This window comes from Talpa occidentalis, unplaced genomic scaffold (assembly GCF_014898055.3).
Source record: "Talpa occidentalis isolate TD23 unplaced genomic scaffold, MPIMG_talOcc4v2.1 talOcc4.9, whole genome shotgun sequence".
In the NCBI taxonomy this organism is placed as follows: Eukaryota; Metazoa; Chordata; class Mammalia; order Eulipotyphla; family Talpidae; genus Talpa; species Talpa occidentalis.
Window position 1 is genome coordinate 13,979,065 of NW_023605305.1, and position 25,920 is coordinate 14,004,984.

General features: G+C 57.1%; 1 protein-coding gene across 2 annotated transcripts in view; it reads right to left on the reverse strand.

Moving 5' to 3' along the window:
• RUNX3 (RUNX family transcription factor 3) overlaps window positions 1-25,920 on the reverse strand; it is a 55,686-nt gene that overhangs the window by 10,463 nt on the left and 19,303 nt on the right. The window contains exons 3-5 of one of the 2 annotated variants that reach the window (XM_037498879.1): window positions 14,776-15,038; window positions 12,751-12,907; window positions 5,221-5,325 (exon numbers count right to left, since the gene is read on the reverse strand). In XM_037498879.1, the coding sequence (XP_037354776.1) occupies window positions 5,221-5,325; window positions 12,751-12,907; window positions 14,776-15,038 (525 nt within the window). Of the gene's footprint in view, window positions 1-5,220; window positions 5,326-12,750; window positions 12,908-14,775; window positions 15,448-25,920 lie in introns of those variants that run through there. The other variant, XM_037498880.1, reaches the window with a different exon arrangement.

The window sequence follows — 25,920 nt, forward strand, 5'->3', positions numbered from 1 at the left end:
AGCGGTCTCAGTGGACCCCATCAGGGGCTCTGCACTGCTCTGAGGCTGAATCCAGCTCCCTAATCACACCCTGCTGTGACCCTCCAAGTCCATCTCCTTCTCCCGGCCGCAGTTTCCACGTTTGAATTATAGCTGATCCCCGAGGGTGAGGATGAGCTGAAGGGCAGGTCACAAGTGCTCCAAAGTGGAGCACAGAACGTGCTGTCTAGCCACACGCTTGGCCTTGGCCAGCCTCTAGAACAGGACCTGCCTGGGCTGCCCGACAGCCTCCAACAGCGGGATTCACATCACACACAGCCCCTCTGTGTCACCTTGACTACTGCCCCGACCCTCCTTTACCTTCCTTTGTGTCTGCCCAGCCCGCCCCTGCAGGGCCCAGGGGCCCAGGCCTGCCCAGACAGTGCAGGTGGTGCTCTGGGCAAGCCACCTTCTTCCTCTGGGCCTCAGCGGTCTCATCTGTAAAATGAAGAGCACAGCCCGGGACTCCCAGGGTGAGGACAGGCCGTGAGAACGAAACAGGGCCCTTGAGGGAGACGTTCTGGGCTGCCCACTGCTCCTCAACACCTCCGTGCAGCGGGCTGCCCCAGCACATAGGTCTGGCGGTCACGTGGGGAAGAGCGCCGGGGCCCGGCCAGGCTCACACACGTGGGAACAGAGGATAGAGCTAGATTACAGGCTGGGGGTCCCTTACCACTATCCCCAGGACATCCCTCAGCACAACATGCCAGGAGGGGGTCTCCGCACCTGCCAGGTACCGAGTACTGCTGGGGGAACCAGAGGGTCCTCAGGCCATCCCTCTGCCTTCACCCCAGCCAACACGAGTCCCTGAGATGAGAGAGGCAACTGCTTCAGCAGGCGTCGAGGCTGTGCCCGCAGGCTCTGTGCCAGCTGGGCCACCGATATATTCTCTGAGGGGCTGCTACCATCACCCCATTTTACAGATGGAAAGCGGAGGCATGAGGCCTGGTACTGTCAGCATGACCGGCAGCTTAGCTGCTAAGCCCTCCAGGAGAGGAGGGGGTCGCCTGGGCATGAGGCCCAGCTGGCAGAGCCCAGCTCAGAGTCCTGCCTCAGCTGGCCGGGAGGGGGCAGGAAGCCAATGGGACCAGAGAGTGGGGAGCAGCAGAGCTGGGCGGGGCCGCAGGGACAGCATCCAGAGAACAATGTGGGCCCCAAATATGGGCTTCTTCACCCATCTGAAGCCACTGGCCCGCCTCGGCTGCCCGGCCCGGCCCTGGTGCGGCCACAGCCCAGACACAGCAGCCACTGTCTGCCCAGCCGTGGGGTGGGGCACCCGGGCCCAAGGCCTGCTCTGCGGCCTGTCAGGAGATTTACACCCGACTCTTAACAACCGCGCGCGGAATCACAGGCGGGTGCAGGGCCCGGGGTGGTCTGCCGTGAATCGGCCCCCTGTGAGCAGATGAAAGCTGGTCGGTGGCTGGGCAGGGAAACAGGCTGGCGGGGGGCCAGCGGACAGGGAGGCAAACAGCTCCCTCCCAGGGCTGCAATTGGGGTTTCCAGTGGCCTGGGGTTGATTAGGGGAACCGGGAGGTCTGAGGTTAACCCCTTCCCTCCTGCTGGGAAGACTTCCCTGGGGATCGTAGGGGACCTGGGAGCTGGGCACAGGAGCAGGAGCCTCCGCTCAGCCCCACTGCCCCTCGACCTCGCTTGACCTGGAGCTAAGGAAGAAACCTTCAAAGACCCAGCACCCACTAAGGCTCTGTCTGTGTCCTGGGGTCCATATCAGGGCCCACAAAGCAGAGGCAAGAATCTGCCCCACGGCACGTCTACAATAGTGGGGCATGACGTACTGAATGGCATAAACCACATCTTAGAAGGTGATAAGGCTCAGGGTAAAATGAAAACCAGGAAGGATTGGGGGGCGGGTTTTCTGTGTGATCTGCTGGGGTGCTCGGGAACGGGAGCACGGAGAAGTCTGAGGAAAGACTTCAGGGTGGGAAGGGGCAAGCCACAAATCTGGGGGTGCTGCGGAAGGAGTGTCCTAGGTGGGGGCAAAAGGGGTGCAAAATGCAAAGGCCCTGAGGCAGGAATGTGGTTGGCATATTTAAAGAGCAGAGTGGGGTGAGGGAGGAGGGTGAGGGAGAGGAAGCAGGGGGGCAGTGGGCACCGATCTGTGGGGTGGTGAGAGCCACAGCAGCAAGAGACCCAGGGGGCCACAGCCCACCTGCAGATTTCACTATGGGGTGTCCAGCCTCTAGAACAGGACCTGCCTGGCACATGGGAGAGGCCCAGGACAGTTATTTGTTGAAATTCCATGTACATTCAGGAAGAAAGGGCCCACAGTTCACCCACTCTGCCTCAGGCGGGGTTACGAACCTGGGTCCTGCCCTTTCAGGTACCAGCAAGTGTTGAAACTGGGAGAGGTTGTTAGTGGATCCCTGATCTTGGTCCCTGCTAGAGTGGCCAGGCCTTGCATCACCTCTGCCCATGCCCTGGATTGCACCAGCCACCTGCTTTTCAACCAGCCCCCAGTGACTGTGAGGGACACCAGCCCTAGAACCTCAAAACCGAGGCCACACAGGCAGGAAGCCACCAAGCCAGCCTCCAAACCCAGCCGGCCACCTGGCTGCAGCTCGGGCACACTCTGAAAAGCACTGGAGGGGAACGACCCGGCCACAGAACCCACAGGCGGGCCTTGGGGAGCCGAAGCCCCCACTCCCTGGCCCGCACTCCCACCCCAGCCCACAGGAAGCTCAGCCCTCCAGGAGGTGGTGGGCCTGACGGCAGGAGGAAAGCTGGGAAGGGAACACTCTGCTGACCCATGGGCATGTCCTGAGGGCAGGGCAGCTGCAAACTCCTAATCCGCATGACACCCCCAGGCGCAGATGCTAACAATACCACACCATCCCCACTTTACACAAGAGCCCATGAGGTGGGAAGGCCCCCTGAGCCCCAGCCTGGAGCCTACAACTTCATCCGTGGGCAGGCGGCTTGGCTTCCTGGCCCGTACCCCGCTGCCCCCTCCCCGCCCCATTCCCGGGGCAGCTGAGGCTCAGCTTGTGGAAAGTCTCAGGTAGAGAGCCCGAGGCCCAGATAGGGGAGGATTTGTCAAGGTCATGGCTGAAGGCCAGGGTGCTGGGAGACCTGCACCAAGCACCAGGTGGGCAGGAGCAAGCAGGCCTCGGTGGCAGCCCGAGAGATGTCCCTCCACCTCTGCTCTCTTGTACAGATGAGCTTCTGCTAAGATTTTGCTAGAACAGTTGCCCTAAAACCACTGACTTCACCTATGCCAAGGCCCAGAGGGGGATGCCGCCTGCCTCATCCACACAGCAAGCCTGGCTCTCCCTGCGATTTACCTCCTGGTCCAGCTTCTTTCCCTTCTCTCGCTGCCTCCTCTCAGCCCCAGCTGCCTAATCCTGTGTCATCCCTTCTCCCAACAGCTTACCCTGAGAAAGGGCGATCTCAGGTCTGGAGGACTCCAAGAAGGGCAGGAAGGACTCCTGGGACCAGGGGCTTCCGAGGGCAGGGCTGAGCCTCCTGCCTCTTCCAGGGGCTGCCGTGGGGCAGAGTGGGCAGCTGGCTCTGGGTCGGGCAGGGCTGAACATGGAGGGCTCTAAGGGCTCTAAGGGATCCAGGCGCCGCCCTTGGGATCTTCCCACTGGGCTCTGAGGCCCATGCTCACAGGCACTGCTGCCTCTGCTCCTTGGCATGGCCCTAAGGGCCACACCGTCATGCTGAGCCCAGCTGTGGCTCCTGTCCATTCCATGCTGTGCCTGGAGACGATCACCTCCTTCAATGGGACCTTATACCTCTGTGACCACGGCTGGGGCTCTCAGCAGGCACCGTGCTGCTGACCAAAAGCGTTCACCCTCCACCATCTAATGGTGGCGGTGGTGGGAGGCAAGAGAGTTCCGGGTGCCAAGATGACAGAACACCATGGCTCCAACCACACAAGTCACTGATCCTCGTGTCTACAAGGAGGGTGGTATTTCCCCCCTTCCTGGAGGGAGGAGTTGGGGCCAGACACCTCGGTGACTTGCCCAAGGGCCCCCGGCCAGGCAAGCTCGCTCAGCATCTGCTCTCCACACCACAGTGGCCTGTGGCTTACTAGGGCTTCCCAACCATCACCACTGACTGGGCTGACAGATGACAACGCTGAGGCCAAAAGCTAGCCCAGGGCCCCAAAGCCTAGCTCACGGACGACCCTTGCAGGAATGTGGCCAAAGTAGGTCCCGGCTGGGAGCTGCATGCCCAGTGGGGTGAGGAGCTCAGGAGAGGCCAGGCTCCCAGAGCCTGGCCAAACTTTAGAGGCTCTGTCCAGGCTGCCCCTAAACCAGGATTTCTTCTCACCAGAACTGAGGTCACTCTGTGTCTCGTAAGACAATAATGTGAAAACATTTTCTAGACTTCAAAGGGTCACGGTTGCAAAGAAAGAGGACAGGGCAGCTCTCAATACATGCAGCCCAAGCCTGCCACGAAAGGGGCCAGTGCAGACAAGAGTGGCCAGTCCAGAGACAGCCAGGGGTTCTTTGTTCACTCACTCACTCACTCACTCATTCAGTGGACACAGAATTCTGTGGCAGCTGTCCCTCCAGTTTCCCAAATCTTAACCTGCAAGCTCAGTCTTCCAGCAGGCACAAGCAATTAAATACAGACATTCCTTTTCATGCTAAAATGCAGGCGTGAGGGCTCCCTGCACATAGTAGGCACTCAAGAAATACTGGCAGAATCAAATTTGCATTCCCGATCTGAAGAGTGGGGGGGGGGGTCCCCGCATTAGAGGGCCTGAGCCGGTGTGACTTGAGCAAGTCATGTACTGAGAGTCAGAGAGAGTTTCAAGGCGGGGTACCTGGCCTCCCAGTCAGACCAGCTCCCGCTTCGCTGGCTCCCATTGGCAGGAGAGGTGGAGCAGAGAGGAGCCAAGCTGGGCCAGCCTCTGTCCCCAAACACACGTACATACTCCACTAACGCCCAGTCTGAAAGCTTTCTGTCCTCTTCCTTAGCAGATGCAGATCCCAAGGGGCCACCCGCCGGGAGGGGATGAGTCCCAGCCTCCTTACTAGCCTCCAGCTGGCTCAGGCTAAGTCCAGAGGGCTGAGGCCTTTGCTGGCCAATGCACAGTATGGGGGTGTAGAGTGGATGTCTGAAAAATCCCATGGGATTGGTGCTCTTGGGATGCAGCAGGCCCTGGCTGCTGTCCGTCCCCCACTGGACCCTCCTCCCAACCCAGGGGCCTCGGCGGGTGGTGCTGGCACTTACGTCTGGGCTCCCGGGGTCCATCCACGGTCACCTTGATGGCTCGGTGGTAGGTGGCCACTTGGGTAGGGTTGGTGAACACGGTGATAGTCAGTGTGAAACTCTTACCTGGGGGATAGGGAATAAAGGCAGGAGGTTGGCACCTGGAGCTCTTCACAAAACCCTGATATCCCCACCCTGATGACCCCAACACTCCAGAAGGGGCTCGTTTCTCTCCTTTGAACCTGGGCAAACAGAGGGGCTCTGGGTGAATCAAGCTGCAGGCTCCAGTTCGCTGGCCTTCCCTGCCCTGTGTCCCGGCCGCCTAGCTCACGTCCCGCTGCTTCCCTGTGTCTAGCTGTTCCTCTCTGCAGAGACCCCCTGCGATCTGGGGCGGGGAACAGTGGACGGGCAAGTGTATATTTTTATTTCTGAAAGTGACTGGTGATCTTTGTAGAAAAATCCGAGGACACAGAGACTATCTTTTTAAGAAGAGAAAAAAAGGAAAAGAAAGGAAAAGGCCCGTCGTCCCCCAGCCAGAGATAAACAGGCCAGCACGTGGGTGTCTGCTCTTGCATGTCGCAGAGACACGAGACACAGACAGCCTCTCCCTGTGTCTTCTTGCATGGAACATTATTTCATATGCACGTCCCATGTCATTAGAAATTCCCTCTAAACTTCGCTTTGAATGACTGCAAAATGCCCCCACTCAAGGAACCCTCATCTTTTGTTTCTCCCTCCCCTCTCTCTCTCTCAGGCATGGCTGTGGCTGCTTATTTCTTATTGGTGTGTGCAGCCAGGCGAGGGCTGGAGAAGGACTAGATTGGGGAGCTGCAGACGTTTCATTTGTAGACACAACTGTTATTTCCAGAACTCGGTTCTATTTTTAGATAGACATTTGGCTCCAAAGTCTCCATTCAAAATTCCTGCGAGGGGAAAAAAACTTTTAAAATAATAATTTTTTTTTGCCATTTAAAATAAAACGAAAATGACCTTCTCTTTTTAATAATCTTTGCCTACATTTCTGCTTATTTCCTTAGAATCGATTCCAAGAAGTGGTGAGTGATTTCACGGCATCAGAGGGCTGGGCCCGCGCCCGAGACGTTGGTCTTGAGTCATGGGTGTGAGGCTGCGTCAGGATGAGGAGGCTTCTATCAGGATGGAAGATCTCCTAAACCCTTTGACTTCACTGGTTTTTCACCAGGGACTAGTGAGATTGAATTTTTTCTCCATTTATTAGCTGTCCTAATAGAATCCAACTATGCAACATGAATTATTGCTTTGGTTTCTTTTATACTTTCCTATGAATGCTTTTGTGCCTCGAAAAAAGTCACTCTCGGGCCTCCCTGGTGGCGCAAGGGGGTGTTAAGCATGAGTTCAAATTCGATCCCCCACCAGCCAGGGAGCTACCCACATGGCGCAGCAGACCTCTCCTGTCTCCCCCGCTGCTCCCCTCAGCAGTGTATTTCGGTCAGTCTGCCTGTTCTGCTCCCTGCTCTGTCTCTGGTGAATCCTTGCACCTCTGGCCTGTGCCCCAGTTCTTGTATGCATAAATAAATAAATCTTAAAAAAAAAAAGTCACTCTCTGTTACTACTTTCCACGGCCTGTTTGTGGCCATCAGTTTCCCAGCTCACCAGCCCTTACATTTCGCTTTCTGACACTGAGCTGTTTTGCATTTTCAGTTCTACCTAACTCACGTTCGTGATTGTTCCTATCATGTTTCAGACGGGTTTCCCCATAGAAAGGGCAGATGAAATGTTGCCTTTCATAAGCGGTGTGCTCTCTGCTTTCCACATTTCATTCTTGGAGCCAACTGGGGGTTGACTTGTTGGTAGGCTGACTTAAAGGGCTTTCCTTAAAGGGCACCCCAATTTTCACAGCACCTTCCCTAAGTAAGAGCCTCTTGACCTCCATTACAATCTGAAGCCTTCATGCTGTATGAGTTTGGGGGGGAAGTGTGATCCCCCCAAGTCAAACTTTACCTTTTCTCCTCTGCCTCGAACCCCCAGTTAGAGGCCTGAACTCCCCGAGGGCAGGAGAGGCCCCCCAGCACTTGTGTCCCCAGGGCTACTGAGGGTGGTCACCGAGGGAGGCTGCCGGTGACCTCCTAGCAACTCTGCAGCAGGCAGGCAGTTTCCACACCCCCACTTCACAGGTGGGGGATGGAACCCGGGGAGGCACTGATAGCTCATATACTCTCTACATGGTGCTGCTTGTTGATCCAGTGATAAGTGAAAACTCTAACACCCAAAATAGGAGAAAACCCAGCCAGGCTGCCAGGGCCACACCAAGGACCCCAAGGGCTTCTGAGATAGGAGGTGGAGGAGATTGGAGGGTGAGTCAACTGGGGTGTTAACTCAAACTGGGAAAAGGGGCGAAATTCTTCCTGAGCCAGCCCTTAAAGTCAGGGATGGAAATACAAACCACATTTGCCCCTGGGGTTCTGGGTCATGGCAAATCTGGGCCCTCATTCTCAGACCAGCGGCACTGGCCACAATTTCTGGAAACAGAAAGTGCAGAAGGTCCAGGAACATGTCAGGCTGTGGCCTCGGCTCCTCGCCCACCCCTCTGAGAACCTCCTCCCTTCCCTGGCCCTGATGTCATTTCTCTCCTGGACACTCCCCTCTAACCCTGGTTCTTGGCCTCCTGGTGCTGCTGGGTGCCATGCTGAGGGGGAATCGAGGTAACCGCCCAGAGTTGAGCGGCCAGGAGTCAGCAAGGAGGGCACAGCAGGGAAGCCCTGATGCCCCGTGGGACTACAAAGCACCCATTGTTTCTTAAGTCACTTCCTTTGGGTCTCTGCTAAAAAGCCATCTTCTTGGGGGCCCCTCCCTGGCCACTTATCTAAAGTAGGTGTTTTTAATTTTTGCATTGTGGGTCCCTCTTCAAATTGAGCAGCCCGTGAACTGGGATAGGAAAAAAAGTGACAATCGCATTGCCCCTAACCTCTAGATGAAATTTAGCATATCTTTCAAGTGTGAACGTGGGCAAGAAACCACAGAGGCATTTTAGCAGTCCCTGTGACCTTGTCACCAACAGACGTCACGTATCACATTACAGACCTTGCAGAGTTCTCTAAATATCCTTAATGCCCGTCACTACTTCAAAATCACGGTCATCATCAGACCCATCACTCGATCTTATTACTGAACACATTAAGAGACCACAGTAAAAATAAAACGTTTTGCTATGTTTTAAGCTCATTCGTTTCATTGCAATCCTTTGTTTATTTAGTCTTCAAAAACATCCTCTTGAGAAAAGCATATGGGCTTTTGCAGATTGTCAAAGGCATCCATTGGGGAAAAAAAGGTTAAGAAGCTCAGTCAGAAGCATCAGAGGCTCTCCTGCCCCACCCCCACTCTACCTGCCTGTATGCTAATGACTCCTAATTATCTACTTGTTTATTTTGTCTCTTTCTACTAGATTATAAGCTCTCTGGGCCTTTTTTTTTTTTTAAATTTTTTGTCTTGTTCACTGTTGTACCTCCAGTCCCAGGGACAGCATCTGGCATAGAGTAGGTGAGATTACTGCTACCATTTTTCTGGTGAGTTGGGATAGTGAGTTGCCCAGGTAGGACCCAGAAAGGTCAGAATGTGCTAGAGCCTGCCTCTCCACATGGATACTGAGGCCCTGCTCCTGGGGAGAGAGACACCCCCAACTCCCCATGCAGCAAATCACAGGCCATCCCTGAAGTCTCCAGCCCTCCTCAATGTCTCTGCCTGGTTTTCAGTCTGGCAGGCCCCCCCTCCCAGAGATGGGGAGGGAGGGAGAGAAGGGAAGGCTGGGACGTGGGAGGGGCAGGAGTCCGGTACCACGGGAAGCAGGGACCTGTGACCCCAGGGGTGGAAAAAAGCTGTCCCCCTGGGCACAACCCCATCTATGCTTTCTCTTCTCCAGTTAGAGCAGGAAGTCCATAGCTCTGTGCAGGAAGCCAGGCAAACCTGCAATGGGCCAGGAGTCAGGAATTGCAAATCAAGGCACTTGAGGGCTGGCTCTGGTTGGAGGAGAAGTCCTAATCTGGGAAATTAGGTTCCCTTAGGGCTCTCAGTGGCCCCAGACAGCCCCACAGGACCCAAGGCCCTGGACCCATCAGCTCACATAGCCCAGCTCAACAGTGTGGCATTGGGCAAGTCCCTGCTCCTCTCAGCCCTGGGTCCTAAGTGCTAAGTCCCACCCCTAGGTGCTACACAGGCTGAGGAGGCCTCTGGGTTCTTAACACTAGCCAAGAAGCCATCTATCTCCTCCCCGATCAGGAACCCCCCCCTTTGCTCCCCAGCCTGCATCTATACATCTCCCTTACCCCAAACCTCTCCCCACATACTAGTTTTCTTTGAACCCAGAACATGGCAGGTAGGAACCATGCTCTTTTCATGTTCACCTAGGCCAGAGGCCCCTGCTGGAGGGCATCGTGGCGATTTGTGGTGTGGGGTCCTCAAGGGGGGACAGGTGGGAAGGGGGGGAAGCAAATTCCAGACATGGACAGGACAGCAAAATCTCTGGGCCAAGACTCTAACTCAATTTTACAGAAAACAAGGAACATTCAACAGCTATTGCGTTTTCTAGGAGAGGAGGGAGCGGAGACAGGTTTTTTTTTTTAATGCGTTCAGAACTTAGCCACTAACTCTGCAGACTTCAGAAAATCATGTCATTCACAGCAAAGCCGAGTTCAGGCATGAGGCACAAACCCCTCCCCTGTGCAGCTACACTGGCCACCGTGGGACTCCCGCAGACAGGTGCAAGCTCCCCAGTGTCGCCTCGCCCCAGTGCGGCCGAATTCAGACAGATGCTGCACTGTGCACCGCTTCCCCTCCCCCCACCCCATGATAGCGCTGGAATTATATCAAGCTTGAAACTGTATGAAACCGGTAGGATGGAAAATGGCACGTTACAAAATTTCTGTTATTGGAAGGGGGTGCTGCGTCTGGCAGGAGGGTGGGGGCACCTTAGCCCTGACCATGTGGGAGACACACCAAGATTTGCTTTCCTTTCCTTCCTCTGCTTGGTTCACACCTTCTGGCTTACCAGAACTTTATGGTGGCGGTGCCCGCGTGTCTTTCTCGGAAAACTTTCTCCCCGAAATTAAGACAGAATCAAGGAATAAAAAGCAAGGAAAGTAGCAGAAGTTTCCATCTGACTTAGTCTTGGCAGCAGTCAGGGAGCCAGGGAAAGGCTCTGGGTCCCAAACCCCAACCTGTCCGACTTCTAAAGTGGCTCAAACTGTACATGTCAATCACAGATGTGTTCTCCGCGATGGGAATTCCCAGTCCTGGGATGGGCACAGCAAGACACGCAGCCGCCTGCCCCAGGACCCCTGCGCCCTCCTTCCCCGCGGCTGGGCCGCCTCCACTTCTCCCACTCAACAATTCAAACCTCCTGGGTTTCCCCCACCCCCGCCCAAACCACACCATAATCAGAGAATCAGTGACTGTCACCACTCAAAGGGACTTCAGAGACATCCTCCGGTCCCCCGGTCCCGGACATTTGAAGTAACAGAATCTCTAACAAGTATCAGCTCTCAAGAGGGTACGCTTGTATCCATTTCCTTCATCTTCACAAAACCCTGTGAAGCGGGAACCATTAGGATCCCCACTTTAGAGATGAGGGAACTGAGGCACAGTGCAGCTGAGCAATGTGCCCAGTGTCCCCAGCAAGCCCCCAGCAGAGCCAGACTGAAATCCAGGAGGGCTGGTTGTAGGACCCAGGCTGCTGAAGACTGTGAACTCCTAGATGAGTTCCACAGGGACACAACTTGGCACAACTCACGCTCAGGCCTCCTCCTGCCTCCCAGGACGACTGAGACCAGTGAAGGAATGGGGACCGGTAAAGGAATGGCTTTTAGGCTCAGCCTCCTGCACCCTCAGCCCCCTGCATCTCACGGAGGAGCCATAAATCCAGCCTCAGGGGTGCCCTCTCCAACAGCATGCTGCTAAGCGACCCTTGGAACCCATCTACCTCCCTGCAGGCACCGGTGGGGTGGCCACAGGTCTGCGGGCATGAATGCCACAAAGAAATCATTTTCAACAGCAGAATGACAAGGTCTCAGTAACTCAACAGGAGGAGGGAGCCGCAGATGGGCTTCCAGGACTGACCCCTTCTTCACCTGCTTCACAAGGGGATGCAGCTCAAGCGGGTCTTCAGGGTTCCCACATCTACCTGGGGAAGCACTTTCCGGGCGCCGTCCCCCCTCTGAGGGGCTGCCACCCCAGCCACCACCGACCAGTGGCCGGTGACCCTGCATTCTGAGCTAGGGCTGGGATTAAGTTGCAAAAGGCTTGAGAGATTGGGGATGACAAAAGGGCTTGGAGACTAATTAGGAGCAGCAATGAAAGCTTAATTCATAAAAGCAAACATTTTCCATCCATCAACCTGCAACCAGTTAAGGGCAACGTTTGAAAGAAATCTGTGCATGGGGAAGGGAGCCAACAGGAACAGGAAATGTTTGAAAGAATGTAAACTATTTCGGTTTCATAAAAAGTAACAAGTAAACAGTTATTACATGCAAATAATGCCCTGGTTTTAATTAATGCTGAAAAGTCAAAATATGTTTGACATTTGTATGTATACATTGAATGGTTGGAGAGGGAAAAAATGGTGCCCAGATGCCCGTTTCTGAGCGGGGCTGGCGGCTTAGAGAGAACTAAAACCTTGGGTCTTGTTTATTGGTGATGAAAAGTGCAATTCTGCCTCAGCCCCTGCAGAGACCAGGGGCAGCGGAACCTGGCTGACTCCCTACACAAAGCTGGAGGGGCAAGCCGGGTGCCTGGAAGGGCACTCCCCACTTTTCAGAAGGCTCTTCTTAAAGGGCCAGTGAGCTCTCCAGGCTCCATTTCGCCGAGGGAGGGTTTCGAGAACTTCTCCACCCAGAAGTGATGGTGGGAGTCAGGTCCTCCCTTCCTTCACACAGCCCAGGTGGATCAGACTGGTGGGATACCTGGCCCTGGTTCTGGGGCGGGAGACAGCAGCCTCAGGCGATGCTTTCCAATATTCAGCATCCTGCCCTGCACTGTTTCTTTTCTAAACTACCTTGAGGCACAAAGGGCTGGGGAAACTGTGGCTTCTGGAGACCACAGCTGGGGAGAGGTAGCCTCAAAGCTTGGGGCGGGGGAGGGAGCTTCTGCCCCAGTTGGGAGAGTGGCCGGGGTGCTTCGGCACCCCGCAGGCCAAGGATCTGTCCTCTAATCTCAGCGGCCCAAAGACCTCCAAGGCCCCTTTTTGGGTCTGTCAATCCACGATCTTCTGCCAGCATCTTTTGTGAGACCAGGTACTTGCTTACCCGGGAAAGACAGATGGCACACAAGACTCCAGGAATTAGTAAACCTCAGAAACTGGGAGAAAACTGTCTTTTACTGGCAAGAGACTCTCACTTTCCTCACACCTTAAAAGCGGTCTGTAACACCCTAAGGGATTACAACCACTGTTTTACACTGAGCTGGGCCTGAGGATCTGTTTCTGGAGCCCCCAGTTTCTGGACCCCAGGGCGGCTCCCCCAGCTTGCTTCCCCCCCACCTTCGCCACCATCAGTGCGGGGCTGGCGCAGTCCCTCGGCCGCTCACCTCGCCCGCTGCGGCCCACAAAGCGAAGGTCGTTGAACCTGGCCACCTGGTTCTTCATGACGGCCGAGGCGTTGCGCAGCTCGGCGGAGTAGTTCTCGTCATTGCCGGCCATCACAGTCACCACCGTTCCGTCCGGCACGTCCCCCATCGCCACCACCTGAGGGCACCGGCAGGCAGACCGCTTAGAAAGGTAGGGGGAGGCTGGGGGGAGGAGGGGAGGGGCAGGGCTGGGCAGCTCCCCTAGGTCCTAGGCGCACTGCGGATTTCTCAAAGGCATCTCTAATGCTGGGTGGAGAAGAGGCTTCAAAGCAATAGAGACCTTCTCCCAAAGAGAACAAAAACAAGAAGACCAATTTGTACCTTCCGCACCCAGATCCTAGGTCAACTGTTTAAGCTCGATCTAGAGGAATTACCCTTTTGATTTCATTAACTCTAAGGACGAGCTGTGACTTGGTCCAGCACGGTGATGTGGGGTACAGTTCCCCTCTCCCCTTCCGTTTGCTTAAAAGAGGAATCAACATGCTCCTAGCAACCAAGTGGCTAAGTGAAAATAACAACAATAATAATAACGGGACTGATTCACACACAATGAACTCCAGAGGCGTGCAGGGTACGAAATTTGGCCCTGGAAGGTAGCACAGGCTCAGCCTGTCCCCCTCGGCAGAGTCTGAATTCGTTATGCAGCGAAAATGCAAAATGCAAAACAAACTGGTGTTTTGAGAAGGGTTGTACAGAAAGCTCCTTTAAAGTGAAGGGGGACATTTAGGAGGAGGATGCACCTGCTGGGAATTGCAGGAGGGCTCGGGTGGAGGGTCCCCCCACCCAACCGGCCTACCCCACCCCCCACTCCAAGGAGCTCGGAGAGGCAGATGCCTTTTGAAAAGGAATCAGACTGCAAACGCAGTCACAGCCATTTAAACGTGGCCACCGCGTGCAGGGACTGGGGATCCAGATGGTAAAAATTTCAAGGAGAAAATGTTTGGGGTCTGATTAAAAAGGCCAGATTTCCTGTCAACATGCTGTCTTCTTTTAATTTCAAAGATTCCTTTTAAGCTCCAAGTGACAGTAAAACCTCCGATCTCAGGATTAAAGTCACACGGGCCTCCCCCCAGCTCCAACCCGGGAGATTTTCCCCACTGGTATTTTAAGATGTCACCCGGGAGACCTCAAAGAGCCACTCATCCTTTTTTTTTTTTCCAATTTGGAGCCGTCTTAATGGGAGCAAGGACGGCCTCAGCTGCCAGGAGCTGCTCTTTCCAGTCACCTCGGGCAGAGCCACCCCCGGCCGCCGGCCCTTCCTGCCCTGCCCTTTCTCACGGCAGCTGTGAGAGGTTTAGGGGAAAACCAAGACTTTTTCGTTTCATCTCGCTGCCCCCTTAAAAAAATGAAAATGAAACAGTCGCCTACTCCCTGGCAAAGAGAAAAAGATCCTCGGAACGACTGGGGTCTACCAGGGGTGGGGGCGCCCCCAATCCGCCTGAGATTCTGGATCCCTGCGGCAGCCGCTTAGGGTGCAGTGCCCCCAACCCGGCCCAGAGCCGCCGGGTGTAAAATTTCAGAAGCCAGAGGTTGAGGGTGTGAGCAGGAAGTGCTTCTGAAGCGGTGCCGGGGAGGGGTGCCGCCGCGGAGCTAGGCCCCGCTCCCCCTCTCCACCCACCTCCGCTCCTCGCCCGGCCGGCGAGCCTCTCCCCGGGGCCCGCAGGGCTGTGTCTGGGGGATCCGGGCTGGAGGGCGGCAGAGCCCCCACTGCCCGTTTCCGAACCACAGCCTCATCGCAGGGCTCCCCGAAGATGGAGAGGGTGACCCCCCCTGAAAGTCATCTGCGCGGGGTGCACCCCAAAAAGGGGCCACAGAAGCCCCCGGGCGGTGCAGGCGGTGCGCGCCGGGAGACCGAAAGCGCCCTCGGTGGGGCAGCCGGGCTCCGGCCGCCGGGGGTTCCTCCTTCCCCTCCCCCGAGCCGGCTCCTGCAGCCGGGACTCGCGGCGCCCCGGGGCCCGCGCCCGCCCGCCGGGGCCCTGCACTCACCTTGAAGGCGACGGGCAGCGTCTTGTTGCAGCGCCAGTGCGAGGGCAGCACGGAGCAGAGGAAGTTGGGGCTGTCGGTGCGCACGAGCTCGCCCGCGTGGTCCGCCAGCACGTCCACCATTGAGCGCACCTCGGGCCGGGCGCGCCCGCCGGGCCCCACGGCCGCCTGCGCGCTCAGCGCGCCGCTGTTCTCGCCCATCTTGGCGCCGCCGCCGCAGGGGAAGGCCGTGGAGGGAGGTGTGAAGCGGCGGCTGGTGCTCGGGTCTACGGGAATACGCATAACAGCGGCCGTCAGGGCGCCGGGCGGGCGGCGGCGCGCGGCTCCCCGGGGGCGGCCGGCGCGCGCGCCTCCTCGGCCGCCGCTGCCGCGAGAAGCGGGAAAGCAGAAGCGGCGGGGCCGCGGCCTCAGGGCGCAGGGGGCGGCGCCCGGGGACGCCCCGCCGGGGCCCGCCCGCTGGGGGGCCTGGCCGCCCCGACGGCCGCGCGCAACCTGCCGGCTAGCCCCGCATCCCGGGCGCGCGGCCCGCGCACGGCCGCCCCGGCGTCCCGCTGCCCGGTGCGCGGCGGGGCCCGCGCGGGCTGTGCCGCCCGGCGCCTCCCGCGCCCGCCCCCGCTCGCGGCCGCCACACGGGCTCCGCGGTCGCCGCCCCGGAGCAAATCCTCGAGAATCAAGTGGCGGCGCCGCGGCCGCCCGCGCGGGGTTAGTACCCCGGGGCCCGCGAGGGCGGGGCCGGCCGAGCGACGCGTCGCGCAGCCAATCGGAGCCCCCATCGCCGCCACCTCTCGGGGGAGGATCGGGGACCGCGCGGGCCGCCCAACGGGGAGGGGCGGGAGGCCCCGCCCCGCCGAGGGCGCCCCGGGTCCGGGGCCCCGCGCGAGGGTCTCGGGCTCCTCGGGAGTTCTGGGGAGCCGGGGGCCGATGCTCAAATTTTGCCTAAGACAGCCGGGCCCTGCGGAAGGCGCCTGTGCCGCGCTCTCGGGGGTCGCGTCTCCCCGACGCGGGGGCTGCCGCGTCCCTCCTCTGGCTTTTCCCGCCACCCGCGGGCGAGCCTCCCCGGCTCCCGCTGCTTTCTGCCGCCGGTGCCTGCACCCCTCGCTGGGGCCCGTAAGCGCCCAGGCCGGTGACAGTAAGCAGGGGCGGCCCCACACAGACGCCTCACTCCACCGCCTCACAAATTATTTTGACCCAAGAGCTTCCACCGCGCGCGAAATGACGCGCGCGCCGTCTGGCCCGGACCCGATCCGCGCGCCAGCGGCCTCTGCAACTCCCAGCCTTGCGGGGTTTGGATCCCAGCCTCCGCGGCCCCGGTGCCAAGGTGGGAACAGAGGGAAGGGTGCCTTCCCGGGCACCCATCGGGCGCAGGGCGACTAACTCCCCTCCTCCCGGGTCTCCCCTCCAAACAACTTTCAGGATCGCGCAGGCCTCACAGCAGCCTTCCTCGTTGTGGTGACCTGTGGCTCTTTGAAAAACACGGTGGGGCCTGGAAATCGGGACTGTGTTTTGCGCTGGCTGTTTTCCTCCGCGCGCGTAACCACGGTTCTGCATCGTGGACGAGGACGCGCGTTGACGGTGAGAAGAAAACCGTGCGGAGAACGGAGAACGCGGGATGGCAGCTGGGAAGATAAGGGCCGGGTTTCCAAAAGAGGATTTTCTGCCTCCCCGCGGGTGCACACCGGTCCCCACAGGCCCAGCCTGCGTCTTCCCCGTCGCCGGGACGCAGGCGGCGCTGCCAAGGCGCTGTCTGCCCGCGGCCTCGGGTCCTGGCGCCCACTCCGGGCCGCGTGGCCCAACCAGTGCAGGACTTCACCGCAGACAAGTCCTTCCCCGCGCGCCTGCTAGGCCCGGAGAGGGCCTGGAGACCGGCTGCCGCGGGGAGGGGAGCTGGAAAGAGCAAAGCCCGGTTCTCTCTAGACGCGCCGGCCCAGACACACGCCCCGGGCTCTCGGGAACGAACGCGTGTGGAGTCTCCCCGCCGTTTTGGAGAGTGGGTCGGACTTTCGTTGCTCTCGGGGGCGACAGGTGCAAAACGACGACGCCCAAGCCTCGGGAGCAAAGCAGCACAGGATTCGACGGTGGCCGCAAGATTGCGCCCTGGATCTGACCCCTGCCCAGTGCGAGCCACTTCGTCGTCGTCGTCAAACGAAATCGAGCCCCGCGTGCGCCCTAGGGCAGACGCGCCCTGGCCCAACCTCCAGCAGCAGGAGCGCTCTCCCTACCCTTCAGGAGCCTCTCGTCAGTCCTTCTGGCCATTTCGAAGGCAGGATGTCCAGTGCCCTTTACTAGACCATGTTAGAGCGCCTACACCTCGGAGTTGCAGACCCCCCGCCCGGGCGAGCGCTCTCCGAAGGGCTGGCACCACCAGCAGAACCAGAGGAAAGCGCGGGACCCAGGCCTCGGAGTGGCCGACCCCGGGGACCTTCCCGCGGATAGGCCCAGCGGTGGCCAGGTAGGGCCCGGGAGGGCGGGCATCGCGGGCTGAGCTGGACGGCTGTGGGGCCCGGACCCGCTGGTCTGGGGGTTGTAAATTCGATTCGGGGAATGGTTTCGATTTGCGCGGTTGCCCTTACTAGTCCCTCCGCCTGATTTCTCGCTCTCCCCCTGCGGTGGGTTTACAAACGGGCTTCCTGAGAACGGGGCTCCCGTGGGGCTCCGAACCCGGCACCGAACCCGTTGCGGCTGCAGCGCCGGGGAGGGCGCGCGCTGCAGGAGGGCGCCGGGCCGCGGCCGCTGCGTGGGTGGCTCGTGGCCCCCAGTCCCAGGTCGCCCGGCCGCCGGGGCAGGCGCAGTTCCGGGATCCACCGCTAGTTGGCGCCTGCACCCTTCCAGCTGCGCCGCCGCCGGCCGGGCCCCGCGCACAGATGTGCGCCAGCTGCGGCCCCCTGTCCCAGCCGCGGGCCACCTCGTCTGCGCGGCCCTTTCTGAAAAGACTGGCAGTCCGAGTCTTCACCATCTGTGCGCCCACGTCTCGGACAAACCAATGGACAGAGGCTGCCCTAACCTGTCAGGACAGAGGCTGCCCTAACCACCCCTGATGGACGCGTAAATTTTCTGATTTTGCCTCTCTGGCCCCTGAGGGGTCCCTGCGTCCTCAGATCCTCAGAATGTGCTCCCTGGCAGAAACGTAGCCCTTTTCTTTCCCGTTTGGGAGGAGGGGGTAGGGGTAAGAAGGCCACACAGAAAAAACAGCTGGGTCCCAGTTTCGACCTGCCATGAACCTACTTCCCCTCAGACTGACAGACCTAGGGGCACATCTCCCTCCCTCCCCACCCCTCTTTCTCAGCTGGATAGTTCCCACTCCCCTCCCTGGGAAAATCGGATTCCCTACCCTTCCCTAACTGGTGTGGACAGGTATCTTCTCTTGCTCTTCCAACCCACTCATGTACAAATTTCTAATGACCCCCGCCTAAGAGCACCCTAAGTTATCCACAGCAGGGTGATGAAGCCAGAAGGTCTGGGCCAACCATGAAACCAATATGGGGTCCCCAGAGCCTGATTCTGGGGCCGTTGCTGCATCCTCCCCTGTGAGGGGAGTTCAGGGGGTCAGAGCCACCCTATGTTGGGGTGCCTCTTCCTGATGCCCAAGGGAGTTTAGGGGTGAACTCTGAGTGTGTTCCTGGGAGTGAGGTGCCCTGAAAGTGTCCCTCCACTGGTCAGAGTGCTTCCAAGGGTGGGTCTGGTTCCTAGGGATTCCTGGTATTGGGTGGGGGTGGTGGTCCCCAAGTGTGCCAGACAATGGACATAGATGCTCTGGAAAACCTTCCAAGAACTCCATTGGCTGTGGAAGGAGTCTGGGTCTGCAGTTTCACTGCCTGTTTGTCTTCTGCCACCTATCGTGATCAGGGGAAATTGTCCAACATCTCTCTGAGCCTCATCTGTTTCCTCTGTAAAGTGGGGACAGTAATCCTCATAGAATCGCATGTGAAGTGGTGACACAGGCCTGGCACATAGGAGGTGCTGTCACTCTTGTGATATTGAAAAAAATAAGGTTGGATCACCCCTTGTTGGGGACCTTGAGCAAGTCCCACCCTTCCCATTTGTGAAATACGCAATCTTATGCTCAAAGCTTGCCAGGACAGGACCTAGGCCGGGGCTATCCCACCCCCCTTGGTTCTCTAGGGCTGCTTGGGGGAGGGGAGTGCCATCTGTGACCTGCCTCCAGGCTAAGGCAGCTTGCAGGAGCTTTCAGCAATCATGGAAGGGCTGCCTGAACCCCAATTGCCACTTGCCTTCCCCGAGGCTCTCAGGCCCTCACTCTGGAGACCCCTCACCCTCCAGGCAGACACTTTGCTGGGTAGAAACTGGCCTCAGCAGACACTCCCAGGAGTTACCTATTCCCTTTTCCCAAGTCTCAGGGGAGCTTCAATCCAGCACCCCACAAAGGACCCCCTTGCAGAAGCTAATGACTTCTCCCAGTTGGCCTCCAAGGCCCGTTCAGGAGAAACCAGTATCCTGCTTCATGCCCTGGAACTCAAGGGGGGGGTGCATTCAGGTCCCTCACTCAGCCTCAGTTTCCTCTTCATGCATGGAGGGCCTTCTACTCACCCCACAGCCCTAAGAATTAGACTCCATCTCGGAGGGGCGGGGCACTGTGCTTCAGGGAATCTAGAAGCCATCAATTGTTCCATGTAAAAAAGTGCTGCCAATGAAACCAGGACTTGCCTATGTCCCAGTTTCAGGTATCTGTGTGCACAGATATACAATATAAAATTACAAATCATATACACGTTTTGTGCACTACACCTGTAACATACGTATTATGTTATATGTAACATACACTTGTATGTGTACACATGACTGGTGGGAAGTGGAGTGAAAAACAGTGATGCAGTCAGGGCTTGGCACCTGCAGGATTGGGGGAGCACTCTGGGGCATCCCTCCTGGAAGCCTCTCAGGAAGGCTCCTGACTGAGCTAGAGGACAAGTGAGCTTCTCAAATTACAGGGAACATTTTTTGCTTGTTTGTTTTGTTGTGGAAAGGGCCAGACTCCCAGGGAAAAGAGGAGGGAGCTGGGGAGAGCACCGAAGTGAAGACACAGCCACTGGCTCTGCCATTGACCGGCTGTGTCATTTCTGCCTAGGGTCTGCACCTCTCTGAGCCCCGGCCCCCTGGTTGGTAAATTGGGAAGGATGGGCAGTGCCCAGCTGCTCAGGCTTTGCTGGATCCAGGCAATGTGATATTAAATGGGCTGTGCCCATTTAAATGAAGAGGCACCGCCTGGCTACTGGTTGTGCACAGCCCTCCCTTCCCACTGAATGAAAGCAACGGAAAAGCCCAGCTGAACGGGCTCGAGCAGTGTGTGCTACAGGCAATAAAATCTGTTCAACAGCCATGGACTGGGAAATCAGCAGACATGCCTGACCTTGGTTGGAAGACAGGAAGGGCTTGTGGGGGGTCCTCTGCTGAGGCCCACCTGCCATGGGCTCCCCTTCTATCTCAAAAGAGGCCCCCAAGGAGGCAGACTCCACTATAGTCCCTAATCTACAGATGGGAACACTGAACCCAGAAAGGGGGAGACACTGGTCATCAAGGAAGAAGCCAGGCTCAACCTGAGCTTGGGCAAGGCCAGGGGGCAGCAAGGCCTGACCGTGGCCCCCCTGCTGGAATCCACAGGCAGAGCCCAGGGCCTGAGGCCAGCTCAATGTGCCGCAGGCGCCATCTCCGGCAAGCGCCCAGCACCCAGCGCCCAGTGCTGGAGGCGATGTGCCATCTCATCTGAACCCCCATAGTCCCCATCTGAACCATGGGGTGCACCTCATGTCCTTCTAGTGGGGGGAGGCTCCCTGCAGGACTCCAGATGCATTTCATTGTGCCCTAGGCTAGAGCTCTAGAGTTCCTTCTCCCCAGTTTGCCCCTTGCCAGCTAGGCCTTGGGAACAGGAGAGAGTGGGGAGGAGGGGCAAGCTGGCCTGTGCCTGAGCCTGGCAATAGTGGAGGAGGTAGCGCATCCGTAGCAGGGAAGTGGCCTCTGGTTTTGGCTCCTGCACCAGGTCTGGCCTTCCCATGGCTCTCCCGTCCCTCACCTGGGTCATGCGCAACACAGGCAACTGTTCTGGCTGAGCCTTTTTGGGCTTGACTAGTCATCGCTAGTCAAGTAAAAGCAATTGCTTGACTAGTAAAAATGCCCTCATGGTGCTTTTGCAAGTAGAGACTTATTTTTTGCAGATGGGGACATTGAGGCTCAGAGAGTAAAGAGCTTCCCGCCTCTGGGCCTCAGAACCTGAGAAGTTCAAACCACAAAGCCGAGGTCCTTCTTTCAGCCTGATCCTTCTCTAGGCTATCTCTGCTCTGCTCGCTGGCCACAGTGCCTCAGCCCCTCCGCCATGGTGTGGATGGGTGCAGAGCTGCCTGGTGGCAGAGCCATCAAGTCAGGGGCAGAGGGCGGTGGGGAGATGAACCCTGGTAACCTGGAGCCCCAGGGGGCCTCTGGGAAGACGTGTACCCTCTCCCCAGCCCCTGCACGGGCTCCAGGCCTGGGGGGGCAGGGAGAGAAAGGGTTTCTCAAGTGGCTGTTGCCTCTTGCTTCCCCTGCAGCGGAGTAAAAGGGGTAATTCCAGGTTTGCAAGAGCCTCTAAACCTTAATGAGGTGGCAAGGATAGGAGCAAGTCCGAAACCAACTTTTGGAATAAGATCAGAACCACGAGATTAGAATCCTGAGCTCTATTAATCATCACTGACAACAGTCAAGCTCGGATGGCCAGGCCTCAGCTCACACTTGACACACATGAGTATTTGTATGGGGGAGCGACGGTTCTCACTCCCATTGTACAGGTGAGAAAACTGAAGACAGAGAGGTTAAGTAACTTGCCCAAGGTCACACAGCGACGTTGTGGAGCTGGGGTTCCAAGCAGGCAACCTGGCCCCTGACCACCACACTCTGTTCTCATGGACCAGAATCAGATGCTTGTAGCTACAGTCATGGAAAAGAATTAGAATCCTGGCATGAGGATTGTGGGCAGAATTCAGAATTTTAAAATGTCAGACTCAACAGGGCTCTGTGATATCATATTCAAATCTCCCTTTTATCAAACCGAGGCACCGAGGCCCAGGGAAGGGAAGGGTCTTACCTGGGCCAGGGGCATGGAGCCAGCTCCCCACTGCCTCCTGCCGACTCTGGCTAGGGTGTCATCACCATAGCAGCCCCCCTCACCCACCACCCACCCGGTGGCTCCTGGCTCAGCCAGCCCCATTAGGGATTTTCCACCTCCCCAAAAAGGTCCTAATGACTGTCAGTCTTTGTGAAGCCTTAATTAATCTCAGAGGCCGATGGCTCGGAGGAGACCGGGGGCTCTGGCCTTACGCAGATGAAGATTACGGCTCCATTTCATGTGGCGGTGAAGGAACGCCTCAGACATTCCTGCCAGCAATAAAAGCCACATGGCTTTCCAACATTGCCCTTGGAAAAGAAAAAAGCGCAGCCCTTTGCGGAAAGAAATCAACTATGTGCTGTATGCATGGCATGAGATAAAAACCGGGCATAACGAGGTGGAGAACAGTTGATCTTTTATGCTGTCTCCGATGGCCACCGCGAGTGGAGGGCCCAGCGGTCACGATCCAGCTGCAGCCCTGGGGAGGGTGGCCCTCGGCAGAAGGGGGAAGCCACAGTGCAAGGGCCTCAGCCCCTCCACCTGAACTCGCAGGGCTGGCGCCCGGGCCTGTGTCCTGTGCTTCGTTTAATGCTCTGCCATTGCTACCTTGAAATTTGTAATTCCTTTGAGAAGGGGCTTACTGTTCTCATTTTGTACTGGGTGTCCCAAGTGATATAACCCATCCTGCCCCCAGATCACACTCTGTCAGCTGATCGCCACATCTCTCCTGGCCCCCACCTCGTGCCCAGGCCTGGGGACTAGTGTTTCTTGAGCGCCTGTGGTACACCTTGCTTTATGTGATCTGAGATGAATTTCAGAACAACCCTGTGAATTGGGCAGATGTGGAAACTGAGGCTCAGCGAGGCTTCCATGTGGCTGAGAAGTCTAGTTTGCAGCCCAGGTCCCTGTGACTCCAAAGCGAGTGCTCGTGGCCACACCACACTCTGCAGTAGCTCATCTCTGCCGTGTCTCACACTTTTTTTATTTCCAAATAACAGAAAGGATTACTGAGGCCAGAGAGCCAAGGTGTTCAAGGTCAAACATGGTCACTAGGGGACGGAGCTTTGCAGTGGTGAACCTGGGCCTGGGTCCACGGCCAGGGGGAGGGGGTGTCCCAGTTTTATAGTTGTTTGTTCCACTTGTTGTGGATTTATTAGTGCTCTCTATGTGGGTCACTGCCTTGAGTCTGGCCTGAATGTAGTGGGAATCCTGCCTGCCCCCCCTAACTCCTCGCTCTGAACATCTGGAAGTTCTTCTAATGCCTTCCTCCACTCTTATGCTCCAGTTCTCTCTGCCATTCTTATTTGTTGGGGGAGCAGTTGTGCCTTGATAGATGCAACAGAATCCCACTCCTCGAGGGATCCTGGAAAGTTGGGGCTGAGTGGAGCCTACAATGGTCATGACATAACCTGGGCTGGAGCTGAGGCTCATGGGCCTGACTACGATCCCTGGAGAGCTGGCTCTTATCTCTTTCTTGGTGACCCTGGGCAAGTCACTTCCCTCTCTGGGGCTCAGACAGTTGTATATCTCCAGTAGGGCTGTCCACCTTCAATATTCTAGACTTCCATGTTAATCTATGACAAGTCTGGGTAAACTGAGGCCCAGGAGAGGTCAGGGCGGTCAACTGCTCAAGGTCATAACGCATGCTCTCAGGAAGCAGGGCCTGGCTTCAAGGCTCCTACCTGCAAGCCCAGCTCACCCTTGTCCTCTTCCTCCTCCTCCCCGACCTTGGCTTACCAGAGGGTCCTTGATGAAACTAAAGACTTTCTTAGAAAAAAATGCACCCGATGATGGCAACAACTTTTTCCCTACTCATGCTTAGATTGTGTCGCTGTGTCCATGATAAAGTCCTCTTTCCCAGGGTCATTATCTGGCTAGGAAATGGGGAGAAGGGTCAGACCCCAGGACCCCATGGACAGGCGAGAGAGAAAGTGCTGGAGACCAGGGTGAGGAAGATTCTGCTGGGTCCCAGAAGACAGGGCGTGCACGCACACACACGAGCACATGTTCTCGGGTACACACACACACACTCATCTCACCCACACATCTGTGTGGAAAGACCCTCATGAAGCTCCCGCTGTCACATGCAGCCACACATGTAAACAGTTCAGTGCGTGTGCAAAGACGTTCTCATAAGCTGCTGCATCCTACCTGTGTCCACACCACAGCCTCACTAGTGTTGACATGGCTGGGCCTCCACCAAGGGCTATATGGATACACGCACGGCAGAGGGGAACATCCAGGCTGTGTGGACACTGAACATCCTGTGTGCAAATCTACACACTAACTTCGAGGCAGGTATGGAATCAGGACACAAAACTCTGAATTTGTTTTCCAGGTCAGTCCTGGCAGGAGCTGGACCTTAGCTCTGGAAGATTCTTCTTCTTAATTCAGAGGCATCAACTTCCTAGATGGTTTGATAGTCTGCAACTTCCAGATTCCTCCCCAGCATCTGACTTTTAACCTCTTCCCATCCCAAATGTTCCATGAAAGTGAGGACAGCCTGCCCCCTGGCCCAAAGAAAGGGGGCACCAATAGGGGGGTTGCAGGCAGGACTCCCATGGTAACCCAGGCTGGAGACAAAGGCTCCATCTGGAGCCCAAAGTCCTGAGTTCAGGTTCAGGTTCAGAGATCGTGGTTCTGCCATATCATCTCCCTTAACTTCACTGCCTCACCTGTAAAATGGGGGTGATTACTGCTGCTCAATGGTGTGGTGACAGGGCTGCTGTCCTGCAGTAGAGCTTAGAAATAGCAGCTGCCCCTCCCCCACCACCCTGGCGGGAGAGCCAGTGCCCTCTTGTGAGGGCCTTGGTGACTCCCACAGGGACCGCAGCTTGGGGGTGTGTGTTAAAGCCACGCTACACGATGGGACTGTCAAAGCAACTCTGTTTTCGGACCAATGAAGAATTCCCGGGTGGCAGGGACCACATGGAAGCTAGTGATGGAGCTAGGGCCAGCGGGACTGGGCCCTTACAAGGACAATAGGATTGAGAGCCAGCCAGAGACACACCCCTCCAGAGGTAGAGAGCTCCCCATCACGAGAGGTGTTCAAGCTGAGGCCAGTGTCTCGTAGAGGGAGTTCAAGTGTCAGTGGTGCTGGAGTCTCGATATTGGGCAAAAGAGAGTGAAACCAAAACTCTCTTTATGACCTGACAGCAGGCCAGCGCCGAGCAGGTGACATTGTCACTTGCTAGTGTTGTGACCTCGCTCCCCCCCCCCACCGCCTCAGTCTGCTCATCTGTAAAATGAGGAGACTTCACCTTCTTTTGTGCGCTTCCTCCCTGTGTCAACTCCTCAGTAGCTCCTGTCCCCTGTTGCCAGCCTTGCACCTGTCCCCCAGGGGCTGCGCTATCCATGGAAAATGACACAGAGCAGAAAGGCATACAGATAAGAAGAGAATGACTAATGCCCAGACCAGGGCAGTGGGAGGGCAGTGACAGGAGGGAAGGGGGTGGGGTGGGTGCGCTGGTGGAGGGCCAGGCCCAGAGAGTGTTGTTTTGTAAAGCTAGGGGGTGGGTACCTGGGTGTTCATTTTGTTATTACTCATACAGACAATCTTTATATTTTAAATGCTCTTTTGTTACTATATTTTACAATAGAATATTTTAAAAGAAAAGCGAAAGATGAAAAATAGGAAAAAACAGAAAAAGCCTCCCCTCCCCGAAACCTCTGAGGAACAAGGCACCAAAACGCTCCATTTGCATAGAGTTGCAGAACTGAGCTGGGGCGCTTAGAAGCTGGGAGTGTTTATTCTTGGCTAACCCGCTGTTTCAGACAGACCGTCCTGTCCTGTCTGGTGGCCCTGGAAGCCTTCCTCACCACGGCAGCTCCTCCCCCAAGGTGGAGCAGTCCTGGGTACCCAGCCCCTACTAAGCATGCTCCTTACCGAGCCCCTAAAAGCCTTACTGAGCCCCTAAAAGGAGGAGTAAAACAGACGGCAGAGGCTGCTCACTTCCAAGAAGGGGCTAAGACGGGGCTGATTTAGCTGCAGGCTCTGGCCAGGCACGAGACAGCCATGGGGGGCCCCAAAAGCCTTCTAGGTACGTTACTGGGCCAACTTT